At 38.7% G+C, this 19,312-nt stretch overlaps 3 protein-coding genes across 5 annotated transcripts in view; 1 reads left to right on the forward strand and 2 right to left on the reverse strand.

Moving 5' to 3' along the window:
* The window catches only part of ribc1 (RIB43A domain with coiled-coils 1), an 8,813-nt gene extending 5,231 nt beyond the window's left edge, over positions 1-3,582 (reverse strand). Inside the window, exons 1-3 of one of the 3 annotated variants that reach the window (XM_024294096.1) lie at positions 3,513-3,582; positions 3,274-3,365; positions 2,961-3,180 (exon numbers count right to left, since the gene is read on the reverse strand). In XM_024294096.1, the coding sequence (XP_024149864.1) occupies positions 2,961-3,159 (199 nt within the window). In that variant the 5' untranslated portion in view covers positions 3,160-3,180; positions 3,274-3,365; positions 3,513-3,582. Of the gene's footprint in view, positions 1-2,960; positions 3,181-3,273 lie in introns of all 3 variants that reach the window. The other 2 variants (XM_024294097.2, XM_024294095.2) reach the window with 2 other exon arrangements.
* Positions 3,583-3,600: 18 nt separating this feature from the next.
* smc1a (structural maintenance of chromosomes 1A) lies at positions 3,601-12,865 on the forward strand. Its single transcript, XM_024294094.2, has 26 exons — positions 3,601-3,959; positions 4,425-4,613; positions 4,974-5,086; positions 5,301-5,504; positions 5,937-6,175; positions 6,258-6,516; positions 6,737-6,877; positions 6,951-7,033; positions 7,122-7,221; positions 7,478-7,585; positions 7,717-7,902; positions 8,018-8,197; positions 8,584-8,730; positions 8,852-8,989; positions 9,084-9,200; positions 9,272-9,378; positions 9,453-9,594; positions 9,667-9,812; positions 10,408-10,561; positions 10,647-10,754; positions 10,865-11,021; positions 11,112-11,266; positions 11,344-11,495; positions 11,579-11,648; positions 11,744-11,854; positions 12,172-12,865. Exons 1-26 carry the CDS (start codon positions 3,851-3,853, stop codon positions 12,250-12,252), a joined length of 3,696 nt encoding a protein of 1,231 aa, XP_024149862.1. The 5' UTR covers positions 3,601-3,850; the 3' UTR covers positions 12,253-12,865.
* Positions 12,339-19,312, reverse strand: part of LOC112159792 (dihydropyridine-sensitive L-type skeletal muscle calcium channel subunit alpha-1) — a 23,642-nt gene continuing 16,668 nt past the window's right edge. The window contains exons 33-45 of the mRNA XM_024294088.2: positions 19,116-19,207; positions 18,882-19,041; positions 18,320-18,447; positions 18,137-18,233; positions 17,960-18,062; positions 17,782-17,883; positions 17,569-17,702; positions 16,753-16,878; positions 16,262-16,470; positions 16,124-16,188; positions 14,235-14,281; positions 14,083-14,157; positions 12,339-13,994 (exon numbers count right to left, since the gene is read on the reverse strand). Of these exons, the coding sequence (XP_024149856.1) occupies positions 13,737-13,994; positions 14,083-14,157; positions 14,235-14,281; positions 16,124-16,188; positions 16,262-16,470; positions 16,753-16,878; positions 17,569-17,702; positions 17,782-17,883; positions 17,960-18,062; positions 18,137-18,233; positions 18,320-18,447; positions 18,882-19,041; positions 19,116-19,207 (1,596 nt within the window). The 3' untranslated portion in view covers positions 12,339-13,736. The remainder of the gene's footprint in view (positions 13,995-14,082; positions 14,158-14,234; positions 14,282-16,123; positions 16,189-16,261; positions 16,471-16,752; positions 16,879-17,568; positions 17,703-17,781; positions 17,884-17,959; positions 18,063-18,136; positions 18,234-18,319; positions 18,448-18,881; positions 19,042-19,115; positions 19,208-19,312) is intronic.

Consider the following 19,312-nt stretch of genomic DNA (forward strand, 5'->3'; position numbering starts at 1 on the left):
CCACTATCAATGCGACGTCATAGATTACAATTACGTCATGGACGTCCGTGATTACATGTTTATTTCTCCTGCTGCGTGTCCTCGCGTCATGTAAGCCTCAAATTTGGTTAGATAGAGAGGAATATCAGCGACAAACTAGCTGACAAAAGCTGAATAGCCTCATATTGAACCTACAAGCTTTGACTTTGACATCCCTCAATGACACAAGGAGAGGGGGTCGTCATCAGTCTCTCCCTCATTCTCACTCCAGGAGCAGGAAGTATTCAAACATAACAGGACAAAATCATAAATGCCAACAAATGTTCAACAGTCAGACAACAAAACACATTGAGGAAAACCCAAACTTAAATCCAATTCCAGCCAGACAGGCAAAAGAATGGGTATCCCACAATTCCTTGCGCTGCCAGACCGACAGCAAGCCCAGCGTGCCTGACACCATCACTACAATGTGAATGATTTACAGTTTGTTTCATTGCTTTGATGAAATTAAAGAAATACTATAAAGAAATACGATTTTTGATGTTATTTTTATTTAGAGGATTTGAAAAAAAACACAAAAATGTAACGTGCACCTTTAAGGTGCTTCCACACTGGCCGCGTCAATCAAGTGCACACTTTCAATGAAGAGTCAATATAAACGCGCACACACCTAAATTCCTGGCCTCCAAGTCTGGAGCGCGCGTGAGTTTTTAAGTCAGACATTTAAAAGGACAGAGTTGTGAAAACAAAAGTCTTCAGAAAGATTTGGGGGATTTTCAACACTTTTACTTTCGGTTCTCCCTGTTGTAGATGCAGATGAGCGCTAATGAACAGTAAAAATACAATCGAAGGAGAATCTCCTCCCCGCCACACACCGCACGCGGCCGGTGTGTGAGACCTGCACACCGGCCACGTGCGGTGCGTTCAAGAACGCGGGTTTATGAACGCATGCTCAGCAGGTGATATCCACACCGGAGCAGCGCAGTCACGCACGCAGTGGCGGGGAGGAGATTCTTCTTCTATTCTTCTTCTACTGTTCATTAGTAGGGCTGGGAATCACTGGGTACCTCACGATATGATACGATACGCGATACATGGTTCACGATATCGATAACATCGCGATACTATGATAATTGGTAAAAATCCTCTCTAATAACTAGCATTATATAGAAGAACGTGTTTTTTTGTGAAAATATATCCCCGTCTATATTTTTTAGCTTAAACACAATCATAATAAACAACTTTTCTTATTTTGTGCAACAAATTATCGACACTTTTGTGCAACATTGTTGAAATCAGTAATACTGTCTTTGACAAACATTGACAACAACTGAATTGGAATTATCTGTCAAATTTAATGTTAACAATAGTAAACATGATCAGCATTGCCACTATTTAGGGCAGAATTGTTGTAAACAACAGAACAAAAATTAAATAATTCAAGTGACAACAGCTATCTACCTCCAAAAGAACGTCACACCAGGATGATGAATATAATGTTTTACAGCCTCTCTCAAAATTGACCTAATTTTTCGTGCACTTTTCCTTTACTTGAAAAGGGCTGAGCATCCAAAAATGAAGGCTGATTTACTCAGACTGTCACTTGAGATTATTTTTCCAATCTTTATCATTTTTCTATTTGGTCAGTCAGCAGTCAATAGGTAAAAACCTTAAAACACACAGAATAATGGCAAACAAAAATAATGTTAAGTGCTTCAATTAATTAGCAACCTCCCTAATTTTACAGTGAATTCATGTACTTTATTTTAATTACATTTAAATTTAAGTTCATACATTAAATCCTGCTTTTTTTATTTAAGAATTACTTTAAATTAACATTAGCAACAAGTGATTACATTGTTTGAAAACGTCACATTATAAATTTATCAAAGTTACACCGTACACCAGCAGGTTAAACATTGAAGTGTATGAAAGCGAAAATTCCGACGCTCCTTGAAGTGTACACACACAACTGCGTAGCACGTGCCTAGTTCCCTCGGCAAACAGGAAGTAAGTGATCGCTGTCATTCTAGCGCTCAGACAAAGTCACTTCTTACCGGCTGGATCTCCTACAGATGGATGATAAATGCTGACAGGTAGGCATGCTTCACACACGCGCTACAGAGCCTGTATCTCACCGGTGCTTCTCCCGAACGAGGGCGTGCATCGCTATTAAAAGTCCGACGCAGCGCGTCCACCTGCGCAATGGTTCCGGCGCGCGACTCGCACGCTCAGCGCAACAGCCTCTTTAAATTACAATATAATATCGATACTTGGTGAGAACCCATCGAGAATCGATCGCAGGACTAAATATCGCGATATATCGCAATATCGATATTTTGGCACACCCCTAGTCATGACATGCATTTTTAAAGCATTTTCAGGGATTTTTACTAGGGGAGTAGGGAAAAATCAATTTGCCGATATATTTGTTTGGCGATACTTGTATCGATTTAAAATCCTGACAATATGAATTTTTTTACTGAGCGTACTTCAGTGTATTACTGTTGTTTTTTCCACTAAAAACCCACAACTGCTAGACACACTGAGCCTCTTTGAGCAGCTCTACATTGCAACCAAAACAACAACAAGATCTCATGAGAACCAGCCTCTGTTAAATGTTCAGTCAGCCTCGTGGTTTTTGCCGTTAAAAGATATATAGTACTTAGTTTTTAGCTGGGACAGGTACCAAAAAAGTAAAAAAATGTTCTGGTACAGTCTTGGGATATATCTAGATATGTATCATGGAACACATATCGAGATATGTATCGTATCGCCAGAATCTTGCTAATGCACACCCCTAATATTTACATAAATAAATACATAAAACTACAAAACTTAATGTTACATACAACTGTTCATTAAAAGCTGAATTTATGTAATATTAAGACTTTAGAAGATTAAAGGATTATGTATTGCCTCAATGGAAAAAATTCCTATTTTTTTATAGTGACATCACAGCTTTTTTTTTTTTTTTTTACCAAAAGCTTCGCTCTGTAGTTTCTCTTTGTTTTCTTGTTGTTTTTTTTCTTTAATTTGCTGGTTCAGAGCATCCAGGTCAAGGCCCATCACACGTAGTCGGGTGTTGAAGATGCGAGCTTTGCGGGCTGCCTCAGCAGATCTTCGGCTTTCCACAGCTTTTTCCAGAGACTGGTCCAGTTGGGCGTCACCTTTCAACATATTTGGTTTCTGTCTCAGATCCTGCCAAGAAGGAATAACAACCATTATAAGTGTGTTAAATTATATCAATAGAATGATGCCTTGCAGTGTTTTAATTAAATGATTAATACTTACCTTATAGACAGCAAATCTCGGGATAGTTCTTTAAATTCTGAAGTGTTTGGATGAGGCGTAGTTGGTAACCAAGGAAACGTCTTCTAGTTGTTCTGTATAAAACAAATGAATTAAGATTATTTGTGCTACTATTAAAGCGTTAAGAAAACCTTAATTCATTGCATTTAAACGCGCCTGTTAATTTCAATTGTGAAAATAAACGATAGTTTATAATTTGTAAGATAAAAAGCTAAAGTCACCATGTTGTCACTACAAATCCCAGTTATCTCTATGTATCGCGAGATGTCACGAGATTTGTCATTTCGCGCGATTTACTGTATTCCTGCGAGATTGTAAAATGGCGCTTTGTTTTCGCAAATGCTCCGAGTTTATTTGATACAAATTTTCATCTATATGATATTGTTTACGTAAACGTAATTCTCATAATGTAAATTTCTACTACTAAACATCGACCTAGAGCTACTACTCTTTCATTTGCGCGCGCATCCGCCTGTAGCATTAGCTCACTAGCTATTTTTTGCTAAGCTAACATTGACCGTGCAGCTGTTTTTCCAGCCTGCAGCACAAATAAAGAAAAATGGGTTATTTAAAACTCATTGAGATCGAGAACTTTAAATCATATAAAGGGAGGCAGATCATTGGACCGTTTCATAAATTTACTGCGATCATCGGACCTAATGGATCGGGTAAGTTATGCCCAGCAACAGTACCAGCCGCTGCTAAAACGAAGCAAAAAATATAGCTGTTATAGTATTACGGTGGTTTAACCCAATTTTCAATTTATATTGCCGATGAGCTTTTACGAAGCGTGCGCATTTACGGTTACCGCAGTCCTATTTGCACTTGTTGAGCTTATCATTACATGTAAATAGTCATTTAGAGTCATTGTAAAATTTCATCTCGTAAAGTAGTTTCTCACAACCAATTATAGAGTTTTCCTATTTGCTATATTTGTTGTTTTTATTTTTTTTTTAACCATTACAGTACATGGAAAATATAATATAGAAAACAGAAATTACTGATTTATGTCTTTCTGTCACAATACTGTTGTGGAAAATGTACTTGCATGTTGTCCAAAATACGTGTGTGTTCATTTCCCAGTGCATGTTCCAGGTTTTTCTAACTGGATTTTCTGTAATATTGCCTTTCAGGAAAGTCCAACCTCATGGATGCCATCAGCTTTGTGTTGGCAGAGAAAACCAGTAATCTGCGTGTAAAGACTCTGAAGGATCTGATCCATGGAGCACCAGTAGGAAAACCAGCTGCAAACCGAGCCTTTGTCAGCATGGTTTACCAAGAGGATAATGGCGAGGAACGCACCTTCACAAGAGTTATCATTGGTAAATGAAAAATCAACTGTTTTAGCCCATTATTCCTTTCAAATGCTCAGTTATTCACATTTGTGAGGGGATTTTGAGCAGCAGAGCATTATCTTTGAAAGGAAATGGCATATTGCTGTTGTCTTTTTCTGTTTTTAGCTAAGTAGAATGGAATGTTATAATGTTGATTGAACCGCTAATGACAGAGAAGTTGTGTTTTGTTTAGTATCTACCTGCTCAGGTGTTTATCTACTGATTTTTGACTCCAAAATTCGATGGCAAATAATTGTTTTTCCTAAATATCTTTGTATGCTTTAACAAGGAATAATAATCCAATTTTTTATAAGAATTTACTTGAATAAATTTGGGGTTGTTTTGCAGGTTCTTCTTCTGAGTATCGGATCAACAGCAAAGTTGTGGGTCTGCCAGATTATAGTGAAGAACTGGAAAAACTTGGCATTTTGATCAAGGCTCGGAACTTCCTGGTTTTCCAGGTGAGACCTAAATACATAGTATGCTCTTTCTATGATTGTTCACTGATGAAACAATGTTTTTTCTGAAGGTTGTCTGTTCCGTTAATGTGTTTTTTAAAGGACATGCACATCTATTGATCTGATGGAGTTTTCTTCTTTTGAAGGAGTTTTTGATTAAATTGTTTTGGCAGTTTTTTTTTCTTCACCAAAGTTTAATTCTTGTTTTTACTAAAAGGGAGCGGTAGAGTCTATTGCCATGAAGAACCCCAAAGAGCGTACAGCTCTGTTTGAGGAGATCTCACGCTCAGGAGAGCTAGCCCAGGAGTATGATCGACGGAAGAAGGAAATGGTGAAGGCAGAAGAAGACACGCAGTTCAATTACCATCGCAAGAAAAACATTGCTGCAGAACGCAAAGAAGCTAAGCAAGAGAAGGAGGAGGTATGTGTCTGTGCAGATCAGATAATGTTTACTAAAAACACATTTTTCTTGTTTTTAAAGAAATAGGAAGCATTTTAATTTTGTTTGGCTTGAGATCTGTGTAAGATTATAACACACAAAGCATGTTTTAGGTTTGTATGTGTTACCACTGTTTGGTTGAGAAAGTTCCACTCCAGTCATGAACTTTAGTTTGTGAAATACTTCCAAAAACAAAACAAGCTTAATTGGTTTTATGTTTGTGAATTATACTTTTTTATGTGAACCAAAAGGATCCAAACAGATTGTCTTATTTTAGAAAGTCATTTTTAATACGTGAAGCCTGTAATACTTACAGAAGATATTTTTATCCGAAGTGATTTTCAAAAGATGGATCCAGTGTTTAACAATGTGATCATGTGGTTTGTTTCCTCTGTCTCTCAATCTCTCTTTAAGGCCGAGCGTTACCAGAGACTTAAGGATGAAGTGGCCAGAGCCAGCGTTCAGCTCCAGCTCTTCAAGCTGTACCACAATGAAACTGAGATCGAAAAGCTCAACAAAGAGCTGGGCCAGCGGAACAAGGAGATCGAGAAGGACCGTAAGAAGATGGACCACGTGGAGGAAGAGCTAAAAGACAAGAAAAAGGAGCTGGGCAGAATGATGAGGGAGCAGCAGACCATCGAGAAAGAAATCAAGTGAGCTGGCCTTGATATGCCTGCATAAATTATGTGGCGCTAAATTCTTAATGAAATGTTAATCATGTAATTTTGCTCACAGGGAAAAGGATTCTGAGCTGAACCAGAAGCGGCCTCAGTACATCAAGGCCAAGGAGAACACTGCTCACAAGATCAAGAAGCTGGAGGCGGCGCGGAAATCGCTGCAGAATGCACAGAAAATGTACAAGAAGCGCAAAGCAGACATGGACGAGTTAGACAAAGAGATGAGGGCAGTGGAGTTAGCCAAACAAGATTTTGAGGAAAGGATGGAGGAGGAGGCACAGAGCCAGGGCCAGGACCTCACTCTAGAGGAAAATCAGGTGTGGCTTTATGAAATAGGTTTTCAACATTTTTTACTTTTAATTTAAAATGTTATTTCTTTAAAAATCAAATATTGCTCAATTAAAACCTTGTAAATGTTTGTTTGGCTTCTAGATCATGCAGACAATAATCATTTTCTTGTGTTTAGAATTAGTTGTAAATTTTAAATGATTACTCCACTATGATCTTGCGTGACTGTTGCTATCTGTCCTCCATCAGGTTAAGCAGTACCATCGCCTGAAGGAGGAGGCCAGCAAGCGCGCTGCAACTTTGGCCCAAGAGCTGGAAAAGTTCAACCGCGACCAGAAGGCTGACCAGGACCGCCTTGACTTGGAGGAGAGGAAGAAAGTGGAAACAGAGGTAAAAAAAAACAAAAACACAACAAAATGTTCTGTGCAAAGATCAGAACCAATATTTTCATGTTTGATTTTAGGCTAAAATCAAACAGAAAATCCGTGAAATCGAGGAAAACCAGAAGCGTATCGAGAAATTAGAGGATTATATCACCACCAGCAGGTAAGCTTATCTTTTAAAAGGAATGTTTTGCAGACACTTTGAAATTATTTTTTATATTTTTTTTTTCTATAAAACTTACATTTTTCAGGCAGTCACTTGATGAACAGAAGCGCATGGAGGAAGAGCTGACTGAGGAGGTGGAGATGGCCAAGAGAAGAATTGATGAGATTAACATGGAGCTCAACCAGGTAGTTGATGCACAACAAAGGATGGGGGTCAATATTTTACAACCAACAACATGTTGTTGGTGTATTGTCTTTTTATTCATCCAATCTTAAATATATTTCCAAAGATGAGAAATTCTTTAAAATATGGACTGTTATCTCTCACCATTGACTGATTAAGTATCAACGTTTGGTCATTAGTAATTCCAGCAAACTAAATCATCAGCTGTGCAGAATTCCTTTCTTCTTCTTATTTATTTATTTATTTATTGTGCTTTAGGTCATGGAGCAGCTGGGGGACGCCAGAATCGACAGGCAGGAGAACAGCCGACAGCAGCGTAAAGCCGAGATCATGGAGAGCATCAAACGGCTGTATCCTGGCTCTGTGGTAAGCAAGCTGTAAAAACAGTACAGTATAAAGTAATTATTTAAGGACTAAGACATTTTATTCACAGTAGATTTGAAGATTTACAAATAAAAAATGTAAGTAGATTTAATAATATTCCTTTTTTTTTTTAGTATGGCCGCCTGATCGACTTGTGTCAGCCCACTCAGAAGAAGTATCAGATTGCTGTCACCAAAGTGTTGGGCAAAAACATGGACGCCATCATTGTTGACTCTGAGAAGACGGGCAGAGACTGTATTCAGTACATTAAGGAGCAGCGAGGAGAGCCTGAGACCTTCCTTCCTCTAGACTACCTCGAGGTGAATTTGACATCACACATGAAAGACAAACCATTTAAATTTTTTGCCTATATAAATATGAGCGAGCAACAAATATACATTGAATTGGATCTTTAATGGTGTTGTTCTTTCAAAGGTAAAACCAACAGATGAAAAACTCCGAGAACTGCGAGGGGCAAAGCTGGTGATTGATGTGATTCGCTATGAGCCGCCCCACATCAAGAAAGCTCTGCAGTACGCCTGTGGCAACGCTCTCGTGTGTGAGAATGTAGAGGACGCTCGACGGATTGCTTTTGGGGGGCCGTACAGACACAAGGTACTAAAATATAACCCTTCTACATTTCCACAGGTTTAATATTCACTTTCTAGGATTCGCCGATGACACCCAGTTCTATCTGTCTAGCGAACCACATTCCACTCTCCTCCTTATCAACTGCCCTTCTGACAGTTTCTGTACAGACTTTTTAATCACTATCTCCTTAGGCAAAGAAACATTGACGTGTTACCTTTCTATTCTCACATGAACAACATCACTCGAGCAGGTTATTTCTGCATGTGGAAAGTCATCTGCTCCATCTTCGTTTTTTGTTTTATACTGTATTTTATTGTGTTGTTTTGTACGTGTTCATGCTATGTATCCGTTAACAGTCTGAGAATCCATTTGTAAACTTCTCTTTTTCTCCTTTTTTCTTCCTCTTCCAGACTGTTGCTCTGGACGGAACTCTGTTCCAGAAGTCTGGAGTCATCTCCGGAGGAGCCAGCGACCTGAAAGCCAAGGCCAGACGTTGGGACGAGAAGGCAGTGGATAAACTCAAAGAGAAAAAGGAAAAACTTACCGAGGAGCTCAAGGTTAACTTTCATTGCTGCAAGTTTTCATGTTTGATTCCGTGTAGTGAGTGGGTTTTGGGTAATGTGTGGATGTTTTCATAGATTTCAGTTGATCAAACATTACATCTTATTTTTCCTGTAGGAACAAATGAAAGCAAAGAGGAAGGAGGCGGAGCTGCGGCAGGTGCAGTCTCAGGCTCACGGGCTGCAGATGAGACTGAAGTACTCTCAGAGTGATCTGGAGCAGACAAAAACTCGTCACCTCTCCCTCAACATGCAGGTTCGCTCTGGTAGTGTTGAAGTTAGCATTTTTTTGAATTATTATAGTTATTGTTGCATCAAGCTTTTTCTTTTTGTTCGTTGGTGTCCTGCAGGAGAAGTCCAAACTAGAGAGCGAGCTGGCAAACTTCGGCCCTCGCATCAACGATATCAAAAGGATAATCCAGTCCCGTGAGCGTGAAATCACCGACCTCCGTGATCGCATGAACCTGGTGAGGCTAAAAGAGTGAAGCTCGGTTTGGAAACATTGCAGAGAAATGACGTCTGTGTCTTTGCTTCCCAGGTGGAAGACGAGGTGTTTGTCGAGTTCTGCAAAGAGATCGGGGTGAGGAACATCCGAGAGTTTGAGGAGGAAAAAGTAAAGAGACAGAACGAGATCGCCAAGAAACGGTTAGTTCTGTTATCCAGTCAGTTCTGTGGATGGTCGACTGTCCTGGTTTTAATCTGACATTTTTATTCTTCAGACTTGAGTTTGAGACTCAGAAAACCCGTCTGGGCATTCAGGTGGATTATGAGAAAAACCAGCTGAAGGAGGACCAAGAGAAGGTCATGATGTGGGAGCAGACTGTCAAGAAGGACGAGGCGGAAATAGAGCGACTAAAGAAGGTAAAAAAACCTTTAGTTTATTCTATAAGTTCAACTGAAGTACTACATATTTTTGTGTAATTTGTCCTTCAGGAGGAGCACAGGCACATGAAAATCATCGACGAGACGATGGCTCAGCTGCAGGACCTGAAAAACCAGCACCTCACCAAGAAATCTGAAGTCAACGATAAAAACCACGAAATGGAGGAAATCCGCAAAAAACTTGGAGGAGCTAACAAGTTTGTAGCTACAGTTGATCTCTTAGATCAGAAGTCTGCACTTATAGAGACATTGAAGTGGATTACTAACTAATTGTAACCCGTGTAGAGCCACAAAGTCTGACTTTAGAAAAATAGAGACACTGATTTGCATCCATGTTAATGTTACTATTTTCATATAAATTAATTGTTGTTTTTTTGGCATAAATAAAACATGCACATAAAAAGCAAAATACTATTACTAAACACTACTTACTTCAAAGTAATTTCTATGCATGTCTCCCTTTCAAAATAAGACATCCTGTGTCACATAGGATCATCTCAATGCAGCAAATTTAGTAGTACGTGATTACATTTGTAATTCTAACAAACCAAAATTAATTAAAGCTAATTAATTGACTTTTAATGTATTTTTTGAACCATTAGGCACATTTAAAATCCTTGAACTTATTAAAAAATCAAAGATTTTCTGTATAATCTGGTGTATTTTTATTCTTCATTAACCAAAGAGCTGCAATGAAGGAGACGAAGAACCACATGTGGCTCTAGAGATATACTGGATGACTCCTTAGATGTAGCATTTCCTCAGATCATTTTTACATTTATTTGTCTTCAGAGAGTTGACCCAGCTCCAAAAGGAGGTGACGGCCATCGAGACCAAACTGGAGCAGAAGCGCAGTGACCGCCACAACCTGCTGCAGGCCTGCAAAATGCAGGACATCAGGCTGCCTCTTCGCTCAGGAACTATGGATGATATCAGCCAGGGAGAGGTACACAGACACGGTCTTCGATCTGTCACTTTAACCGGATTTGAGGGTGAAACAGGAAATGACTGTCTTTGCTCTGCGGCTGCAGGGAAGCTCTCAGACTGATGAGTCCAGTAGTCAGAGGACATCCAGCAGCGTCCTGGCTAAAGAAGCGCTCATTGAGATTGATTATAGCAGCCTGTCTGAAGACCTTAAGGTAAAACGGCTGAACACCACATCAGTATCAGCACATGAAATCGTATGCGTTTGTTTTATTCTTTTATTAATGCTAAAAGTCATTTCTTCATCTGAATCTACTCCCTGTAGGACGCTCTGTCAGAGGAGGAGATCAAGGGGGAGACCAACACACTCCAGCAGCGTCTGAACGAGCAGCAGAGCATCCTGCAGAGGATCAGCGCTCCCAACATGAAGGCCATGGAAAAGCTCGAGAGTGTCAGGGACAAGTTCCAGGAGACCAGTGATGGTGAGAGAGCTGTCCAATAACCCAGAAGTGGATCATTTTTACTCCGTCTGAAGGTCATTCTTAACATGTTTGTCATGGTTTCGTCATCAGAGTTTGAAGCTGCTCGTAAGAGGGCTAAGAAGGCCAAACAAGCCTTTGAGCAGATCAAGAAAGAGAGGTTTGACCGTTTCAACACCTGCTTTGAGTCTGTGGCGACCAACATCGATGAGATTTACAAAGCGCTGTCTCGCAACAGCAGCGCTCAGGTACGTTTTCTGTCTGACCGAGCTTGCCTATATACAAAATACTAGTCAAACTAAGTGCACATTCATTCCCCCTGTAGGCTTTCTTGGGCCCAGAAAACCCAGAAGAGCCGTATCTGGACGGCATCAATTATAACTGTGTGGCTCCAGGAAAACGGTTCAGACCCATGGACAATCTGTCTGGAGGAGAGAAGACCGTTGCTGCTCTGGCTCTGCTGTTCGCCATTCACAGGTGAGTGAAAAACCAGAATCCAGAAACACAGAACAGGTTTGCTCTTCTCGTGAAACAATACATCCTTTTCTTGGTGTCTGCAGCTACAAACCGGCTCCCTTCTTTGTCCTGGATGAGATCGATGCCGCTCTGGACAACACTAACATTGGCAAGGTCTGTTCAGTTTGTAATTCAATGCATTTTGTCTGTGAGAAGTTCCTTGTTGCTGCTCACCATGAAGCTGGGATTTCTGTTTTTTGTTCTTGAAGGTGGCAAATTACATCAAAGACCAGTCTGTGCAGAACTTCCAGGCCATCGTCATTTCTCTGAAGGAGGAGTTCTACACTAAAGCAGACTCTCTCATCGGTGTCTATCCAGAGGTGGGATTTTTATTGTTGCTTTTGAAAACAGTTTATAGGAATAGATGAGTGCTGGAGGGCAGTGGTCACTAAACCTTTTCAGGCCCCGGACCGGCTTAATGTCAGACAACTTTTGAGGTTATAGTTTATCTTCATCCTCTTTAAAATATTCTGGTAAAGACTCCTGGTTTTTGTCTCTTAAATTCAGCTTTTCTGTGACCCTGTGGTTGGGGACCACTGCTCTAGAGCGCCATTTTAGAGTTATTGCATTATCAAAACCACAATCATTCTCTGTATCTTTTGAAAATCTAAAACAAGTTTAACTTTTCTGTTCACAGCAAGGAGATTGCGTCATCAGTAAGGTGCTCACCTTTGACCTCTCCCAGTATCAGGATGCCAACCCCAACCCAAATGAATAATTCTGGCTTCTCCACGTCAGCATTTTGAAAAGGTTTTACTCTGAGGTCAAATTACGCATCAGATTTCTTTTCCAGTTTTTTTTTTCCCTTTTCTTTTCTGTTTTTATATATGCTAGTGTGATAAACGTGTCTTTTTATTGGTAGCTATTTTCTTCTTCGTAGGCAGTAAAAATGTACATACATTATCTTAAAGCAGCCCTTCTTCAATTTGGCTATAATAGTTAAACCAAAAATGATCATGATGACAGTGAGGAAAGTCCAGCTGTATTGAGGTTCGCACATTTGCAGACTTTTGTGGCGCCGACTTTCAGTCTATGTTCTTGTTTATACCAGCAGACTTTTACATTTTATGTGTGCTACAATTTTTATTCTAGTGCAGCAGAGACATTCCCTTGTGATAATGAAATAAACATTTAATTGGCTTCAGCTGGCAGCCCTTTAATTAGATAACAAAGCTTAGCAAATCTGCATAAAGCAGATATTAAATATGGAGAGGATCTTCCAGCTGGAGGATTGTTTGTGTGTTTGACGAACGGCGATGTCAGCTTTTGGTAAACAAACATCATCATGTCTGCGTTGATTGATTGCTTCAATAAATATAATTTGAATAATTTAACCTTGTTTTCGTGTATGGTACTGCGTCACATTGTACTGTCATACCTCGTTTCAACCTGTAGGGGGCAGCGCATACTGTTTTTGACTATTTTCTGGAATTAAATGTTTATTTTAATTTGTCAAAAAATGTGACAATGACTAACTTTTTTTGTTTATTTTTTTGTATTGAAAGCACAAAATTAACATTAAACATAGTGAGAGCATTAAGTGAGCTTTTGTTAGAAAAAAAAAACTGCTCAAAGCTTGCAGTATTACCAACCATACAGGCATGGAGGCAGACAAAAAGCTGTTAACTGGTCAGCGCTTCAGTACTAAACATGAATTCAGTGCAAAACATTTTTCTCGTTCTACTATGAAGAACCCTTATTTGCTCATATTACATAAAACTATCAGTTTTCTGCAAAAGAAACACAATTTCAAGTTAAAATATCTAAACAGACTTCTTTGCACTTCCACATTTATAGTAAAACTTTTCCACAAAGTGCAGCTCATTAACCCTTAAACATCTGATGCATCGCCGGTGATGCTTAAACACAAAATCTTTAATGTAGAGTAACTTTTCAACACGATCATTGTAATTCCAGTAGATTTTAAAGGAGAAAATTAAAATCTACTGGAATTACGTTGATTGTACATTTAGAAAATTACAGTAAATAAAAGAATATAAACACTGGAGCTCCGGTGTTAAGGGCTTCAGTAAGACATTGTTTACTCAGTGGAATGAATAAACTTAAATGTTTACTCCAGTACGAAGGTTTAGTTCTCAAAATAGAAGGAAATTCGATCTGTCTTTAAGCCTTTATGAAGGCTAACAAATACAGACGACCTTCATAAGAACATAAGAACCCCTCTTTCATAACCCATAGCCTTTAAACTGCAGAGTCTGACTTTGTCTGGCAAGGGATTGTGGGAATTGAACGTTTCTTTCTCCTAACGGCCGGATCTGGTGGGCCGGTGTGTTGTTTTGCTGTGGGAGGGGCCGGGACAGGACGCCTCTTTTTCTTGGAGCGTTCCATGACGACGTCCTGGGAGGTCCCCTCCATTCCATCTGCAGCCGTCTCCCTCTTTGCTACAGAATCAGAGTTTGGGTTTCTGCCCAAGGAGTCAACGCCTCCCTTTACGAAAACCTGTAGGTGTGATTTGTTCAGCAATCAAGTCATAGATTAAGCTTAAACTCCTCCCACAAATACCAAAAGGGGGAAGTTGAGGACTCACCTCTCGGTCCAGTTGGTCACCTGTTGTACTGGAGCTTTGACTCTGGGTGTCTCCATAACTGGGATCATAAGGAAACTGCAAAAAAAAATCATCCTCATGAGTTTCATCCTCAATGAATTATATATAAAAATCTATTTTTTTTGCATGTCTACCTGTGTTTTGTTTGAGCTGACAGGTAATCTCCAGGAGCGTTTTATGTCTGAAAAAGGAAAACGAAAATGCAAATATGATTTTTTTTTTACAGTATAAGAGATTCCTAATCAAGACATTCTGTTTAATTTTATTCTTTGGCAGCAATTTTTGGGACAAAATGGAACAACTCAGATAACAGGTTTGATTAAAAATAAATAAATATTTCCAAAGTGTTTTCTGTTGCATTATATCATTTGCTATCTTCACCCTGTGCCTGAACTTCTTCAGTTAACAAATTTCCTATAATTTGCCTCAAACATAATTATAATTATTTCATTATTATACTATCTAGAGTAGTGGTGGGTGAATGTTTTGACCTGTGGGCAGCAAAGGGGTGTTTTAATAACCCACCTCATACGAGAGAGAAATAACAGGCAATCTGAATAAAAACGAGCTTTCATTTTGATTAAAAATAATATTATTTAGAATTTTTATTTCTAAACTGTTTCTTTGTTTTTCTCATTTTACTACCTATTGGACTAATAGGTTACTTTCCATCAGGGAAAAATGTAAGAGAAATGCTGTGTTCAAGTGGTGTTGGAACAGTTGGAGAAAACGACTGTCTGACTCAGAAAACACACATGAACATCAGAAAAACAACAAATCCTCCAGCGTCACATAAATGCAAAAAAACCTTTCTGCACCTAAACAAATGTGTTTGCAGAGCACCATCTATGGTTAGAAACCAGCATTACTGTGAAAATGAAACACTGATATTATGAATATTATTATTCCAATTTGGTGGGCCAAATGAATAGTTTAACCCACCTTTGCTATTGTTAAAAATTGTACCTAGGAAAAACATTGTTTTGATCAAGGGGTTATTTTTGTGAAAACCAATAAAAGTTGCCTGTGCTTTTCATATTTTGTCAGTAACTTAAGGAAACACTGTCTGCAGGTTTGCACCTGATTTATTGATTTAAATTAGTAGTATGATGTACAATAAATCATTTTAGAATAATTTCACTACCCAAATAAATTCACAAGTTTTTATAAGTTTCATAAGGATTACATAATTATGCAAAACAGTGAAATGAAGTAATAAAGTAGGGGTGGGATCATATACACAGACTTTTTAAGCAATCAATCAAACTCTACTGACTTAATTATCACAAAAAATGAATGAACCAAATGTGACATAACTGTGTTTTTTTGTTTGTTTTCTATTTTCTAATCAATGCATTTCATTGTTTCTGTAATGAGTTTGAAATAATTGGGTGTTGTGACCTGTATTTTTCAATCTATGCTTGAAATAAACCAATAAATCAATCAATCAATCAAAGAAATGAAAGAAAGAAGCTCTTTACTTCATACATAATTTTAACCAACTGAAATAGCATGAAATAAATCACTCAATAAAACAAGTTGGAATGTATAAGAATGCATGGAAAGCAGCATGTTACATATAAATATGAACGTTTTTCTAGTGGTTCAGATTAAATCCTGTTTATTAAACTTTTGAGCATAAAAAATTAGATCAAAAGAGCCAGACCAAATCGTTTGCTGTTTTTAGTTTTAAAAAGGACAAACCTCAGGCATCACCTTATTCATTCATTTATTATGACTATGTTTGTTATTATTTTATTCATATTTTTTTTAATATTACTAGGTTACATTTGATGTAGCGACAAGCTGTGTGCCTATTGGCAATAACTGTGAATGATATTTTCTTTAAAACAAAATGAAAAGTGTAAACATGATTCAGAGGAGCTCAAATGATAACATGATATGCCTGAAAACATCCAAACGCATTAAGGATGTTTGTATTAAGTAAGACTTTATTAAAGGAATTCCTTAATTAAGCCAACAAAAAATAGAAATGTTTATGGAAGTGATTGCAATGTTGCACCTGGTACTGGATCCTCATAAGGATTGTAGAACTCTTCTGGACTGCCTTCTCTCTCAAAATTAAATCTAAAAAACGAAAAGAGAACAGAAACTCATCAGACAACCCCGTCACTGAAGTGTGTCAGCAGTCAGGACTCACTCTGCAAAGGCGTTGTTGTTTGTGTTGCTCCTCGGTGGAGCCGTGGGGAAGAACTCTGTATCGGTCAGGAAGGCAGAGGAGTTCGGAGGAGACTCCGGCTGGCTTTCGGAGAACTGCAGGGGCCGCTGGCTGGTCATCTGGGATTGCTGAGCGTTGGCCGGCTCTTCAGCAAAGGAGTCCACTCGGTTACCAAAGAGACCGTGTGAGCGCTGGAAGAAAAGAAGACAAGCGGATGAGTCCATGTCCATATGAATACAAATGTGAAGAGATTATACAGATAGAATTTATATTGATCCATGGTGGGGAAATTACTTTGATGTACTGATATAATGAAAAAATAATAATAACAGTAATAATATGAAAATATCTTACAATATCTTGTAATATTGAATTTCAGAATATTTTCCTCATTAGTATTTTCTAGTAAAATGAATGCTTTGTTTGCAACATTAGGTGTCATTAAAGGACTCGCTGTGGAACATCTGTTTCACCTGGAAAATGGCTTCTTCTCCGGCCTCCGCCAGAGCCTGATCCATTTCCTCCTCGTTCTGCAGGTCTCCTGAAATGGTCCTGTGCATCTCTGGTGCTGCCTCTTCTTCTATGCTCCTCAGGCCGGCCTGGAAAACCGTTCAGGTTAGCATTTAGCTAGATAAACTGTTCAATGTGAAGACAGAAGACACAAATATTTAACTAAATCGTATTTAATTTATAAAGCACCAGTTCACATCTAAGGTTTTGTCACAGAAATGATTAAAAGGCAAAAATATTCAACCAAGCTTTACTAATTACAATTATAATAGGGGTGAGATTATAAAAGTTTGCTTCTTCCCTTCCGCTTTCAAGCGATTAATTAAACTCTTTTCAGCTATCAATACATTTAATAGATTCTATGTGTTGTGTGTGTGCTGGATGTTTAGTACAAATAGGTCTATTTATGATCTAAAACAATCATAATGTCAAGAAGATACCAGCATTGTTTTAAATGTATTTTATAATCAATGGTTGGTCTTGTTTTTTATTTCAGAAATTGCTTAAAATAAACAAATATATCAATGATAATCGAAATTATTCCAAAAAACGTTTTTAATTTCAGCCTAAATAAGTGACCAACAGAAGAGAGAAAAAGTTTAATTTTGATTTCAGAAGAAAGCAAAAAACATCTGTAGCAAAAATCCCTGAAACATCTACTGCAGGACAGTATTAATAAGCTTATTATCACAGCAGTCAGAAACCAGGAAGTAAATGAGCACATGTCAAAACTGCAATAACAACAGGATGAAGGTAATATATACTTATGATCAGTTCACCTGTATCTCTGGGCCTGAGGCGCTCTTCTTTGAAGGTCGGTAGCCGTAGTACTCCTCCTGACGCTTCATGAATTTGCGGAAATGGTCTTGAAGCAGAAAAGTGGAGTAGAACTTCCCCACAGTCACCTCATCATCTGTAAGGCATAGTACCAACACTGGTGGGCTTCTGTTGAGTTATAATGTGGTCCGCATTTCCTGCATCAATAGACTGACCTCCGATAGGAGGGATGACCTGATCCAGCAGCTTCATACTGGTGCGTTTCCAGATCTGCTTTATAATAGCCCTCAGCTCCTCATTGGCCTGCTCAAAGTTACCTGTGTGGAACAGAGTAGAGTTAAGAACATGAAGCAGGATACCATCATGACACCAACTGTGCACGATGTGCTGTACCTTCTGTTTTGATTTTAAGAGCAGTCCTGACCAGAGCAAACAGGGTGGCGTTGAAGGTGACGGTTCCGTCACTGTTGAGCGGCATGTTCATACCAACCAATCGCTACAAACACGTACACACAGTTACATATCTTCTGTCCTAACGATAGGATCTTTATTTATTTATTAGTGATATACCTTGCATGCAGCCCGATGAGGACAGAACTTGCCAAAACCCAGTGGAGGCTGGATCCTTCTTAGCAGAGTCACCACATCCAGATGTTTGATCCTACCCCTGATAGATCACAGACTTCCACCATCAGATCACATTATTTTTTAAAAATATTAGCAAATGTCAAGACTGAAGGGGTTCACACTCACGTGGCTTCAGGGTCATATTCAGCCCAGATCTTCTTAAACTCATCCAGATGGTGTGGACCAAGAAGGGACCAATCACGTGTCAGGTAGTCAAAGTTGTCCATGATGACAGCTACAAACAGATTGAGGATCTGGAGACAAACAAGAACCATTCGAAACAAATGGTTCTCAATTTTACATCTATTAGCTAGCTAATTAGCTATAGCTAGCTAGCCATGTTTTTTAATTTTACACCTATTAGCTAGCTAATTGTGGCTAGCTAGCTAGCTTATCTTAACATAGATAGATAGATAGATAGATAGATAGATAGATAGATAGATAGATAGATAGATAGATAGATAGATAGATAGATAGACGGTAGAACACATTAAAATTCAATTCAATTAATACAAATAAAACAATTAAAATAGCTATGATTAAAAGACATATAACAGAAATCCTAAAAATCACAGGATGCACCATCCTTTGATTATCATCATAATTACATTTAATAAGTTAAAAATGTTTTAAATCTTCATAAAGCTTATTTCTTGATACAACTTTTGAGCAGAGGAGTGTTTCTAACCAGGAAGGCACAGATACAGTAGAAGCTGAGGAAGTAAAAGACAGCGAAGTTGGACCCGCAGGTGTACTCTTCTCCTGGCAGGAAGTCAGACTTTGGGTCACATTTCTTGCCGTACATCGATGCCATCATCACCTCCTGCCAAGCCTCTCCAGTGGCACATCTGTATGAATAAAAGTGTTGACTTTATGTCTTTAGGGGCTCCTCTACCCTTTAAATCCTGGCTAAGATACTCACCGGAATAACATCAGCACAGCCTGTGGGAATGTCTGGAAGTTGTTGTTGCGGTTGATTTGGGTGCCATCCACTAAAGCGACCTTTCCAAAGATCTGAAAGACAAAATAATCAAAGTCAAATAATTTAGCCAATCAGCTTAAACAGGGACAGGAATCCACTGTACCTGCATCCCGATGACGGCATAGATGAAGAAGAGC

This window comes from Oryzias melastigma, linkage group LG7 (assembly GCF_002922805.2).
Source record: "Oryzias melastigma strain HK-1 linkage group LG7, ASM292280v2, whole genome shotgun sequence".
NCBI lineage: Eukaryota > Metazoa > Chordata > Actinopteri > Beloniformes > Adrianichthyidae > Oryzias > Oryzias melastigma.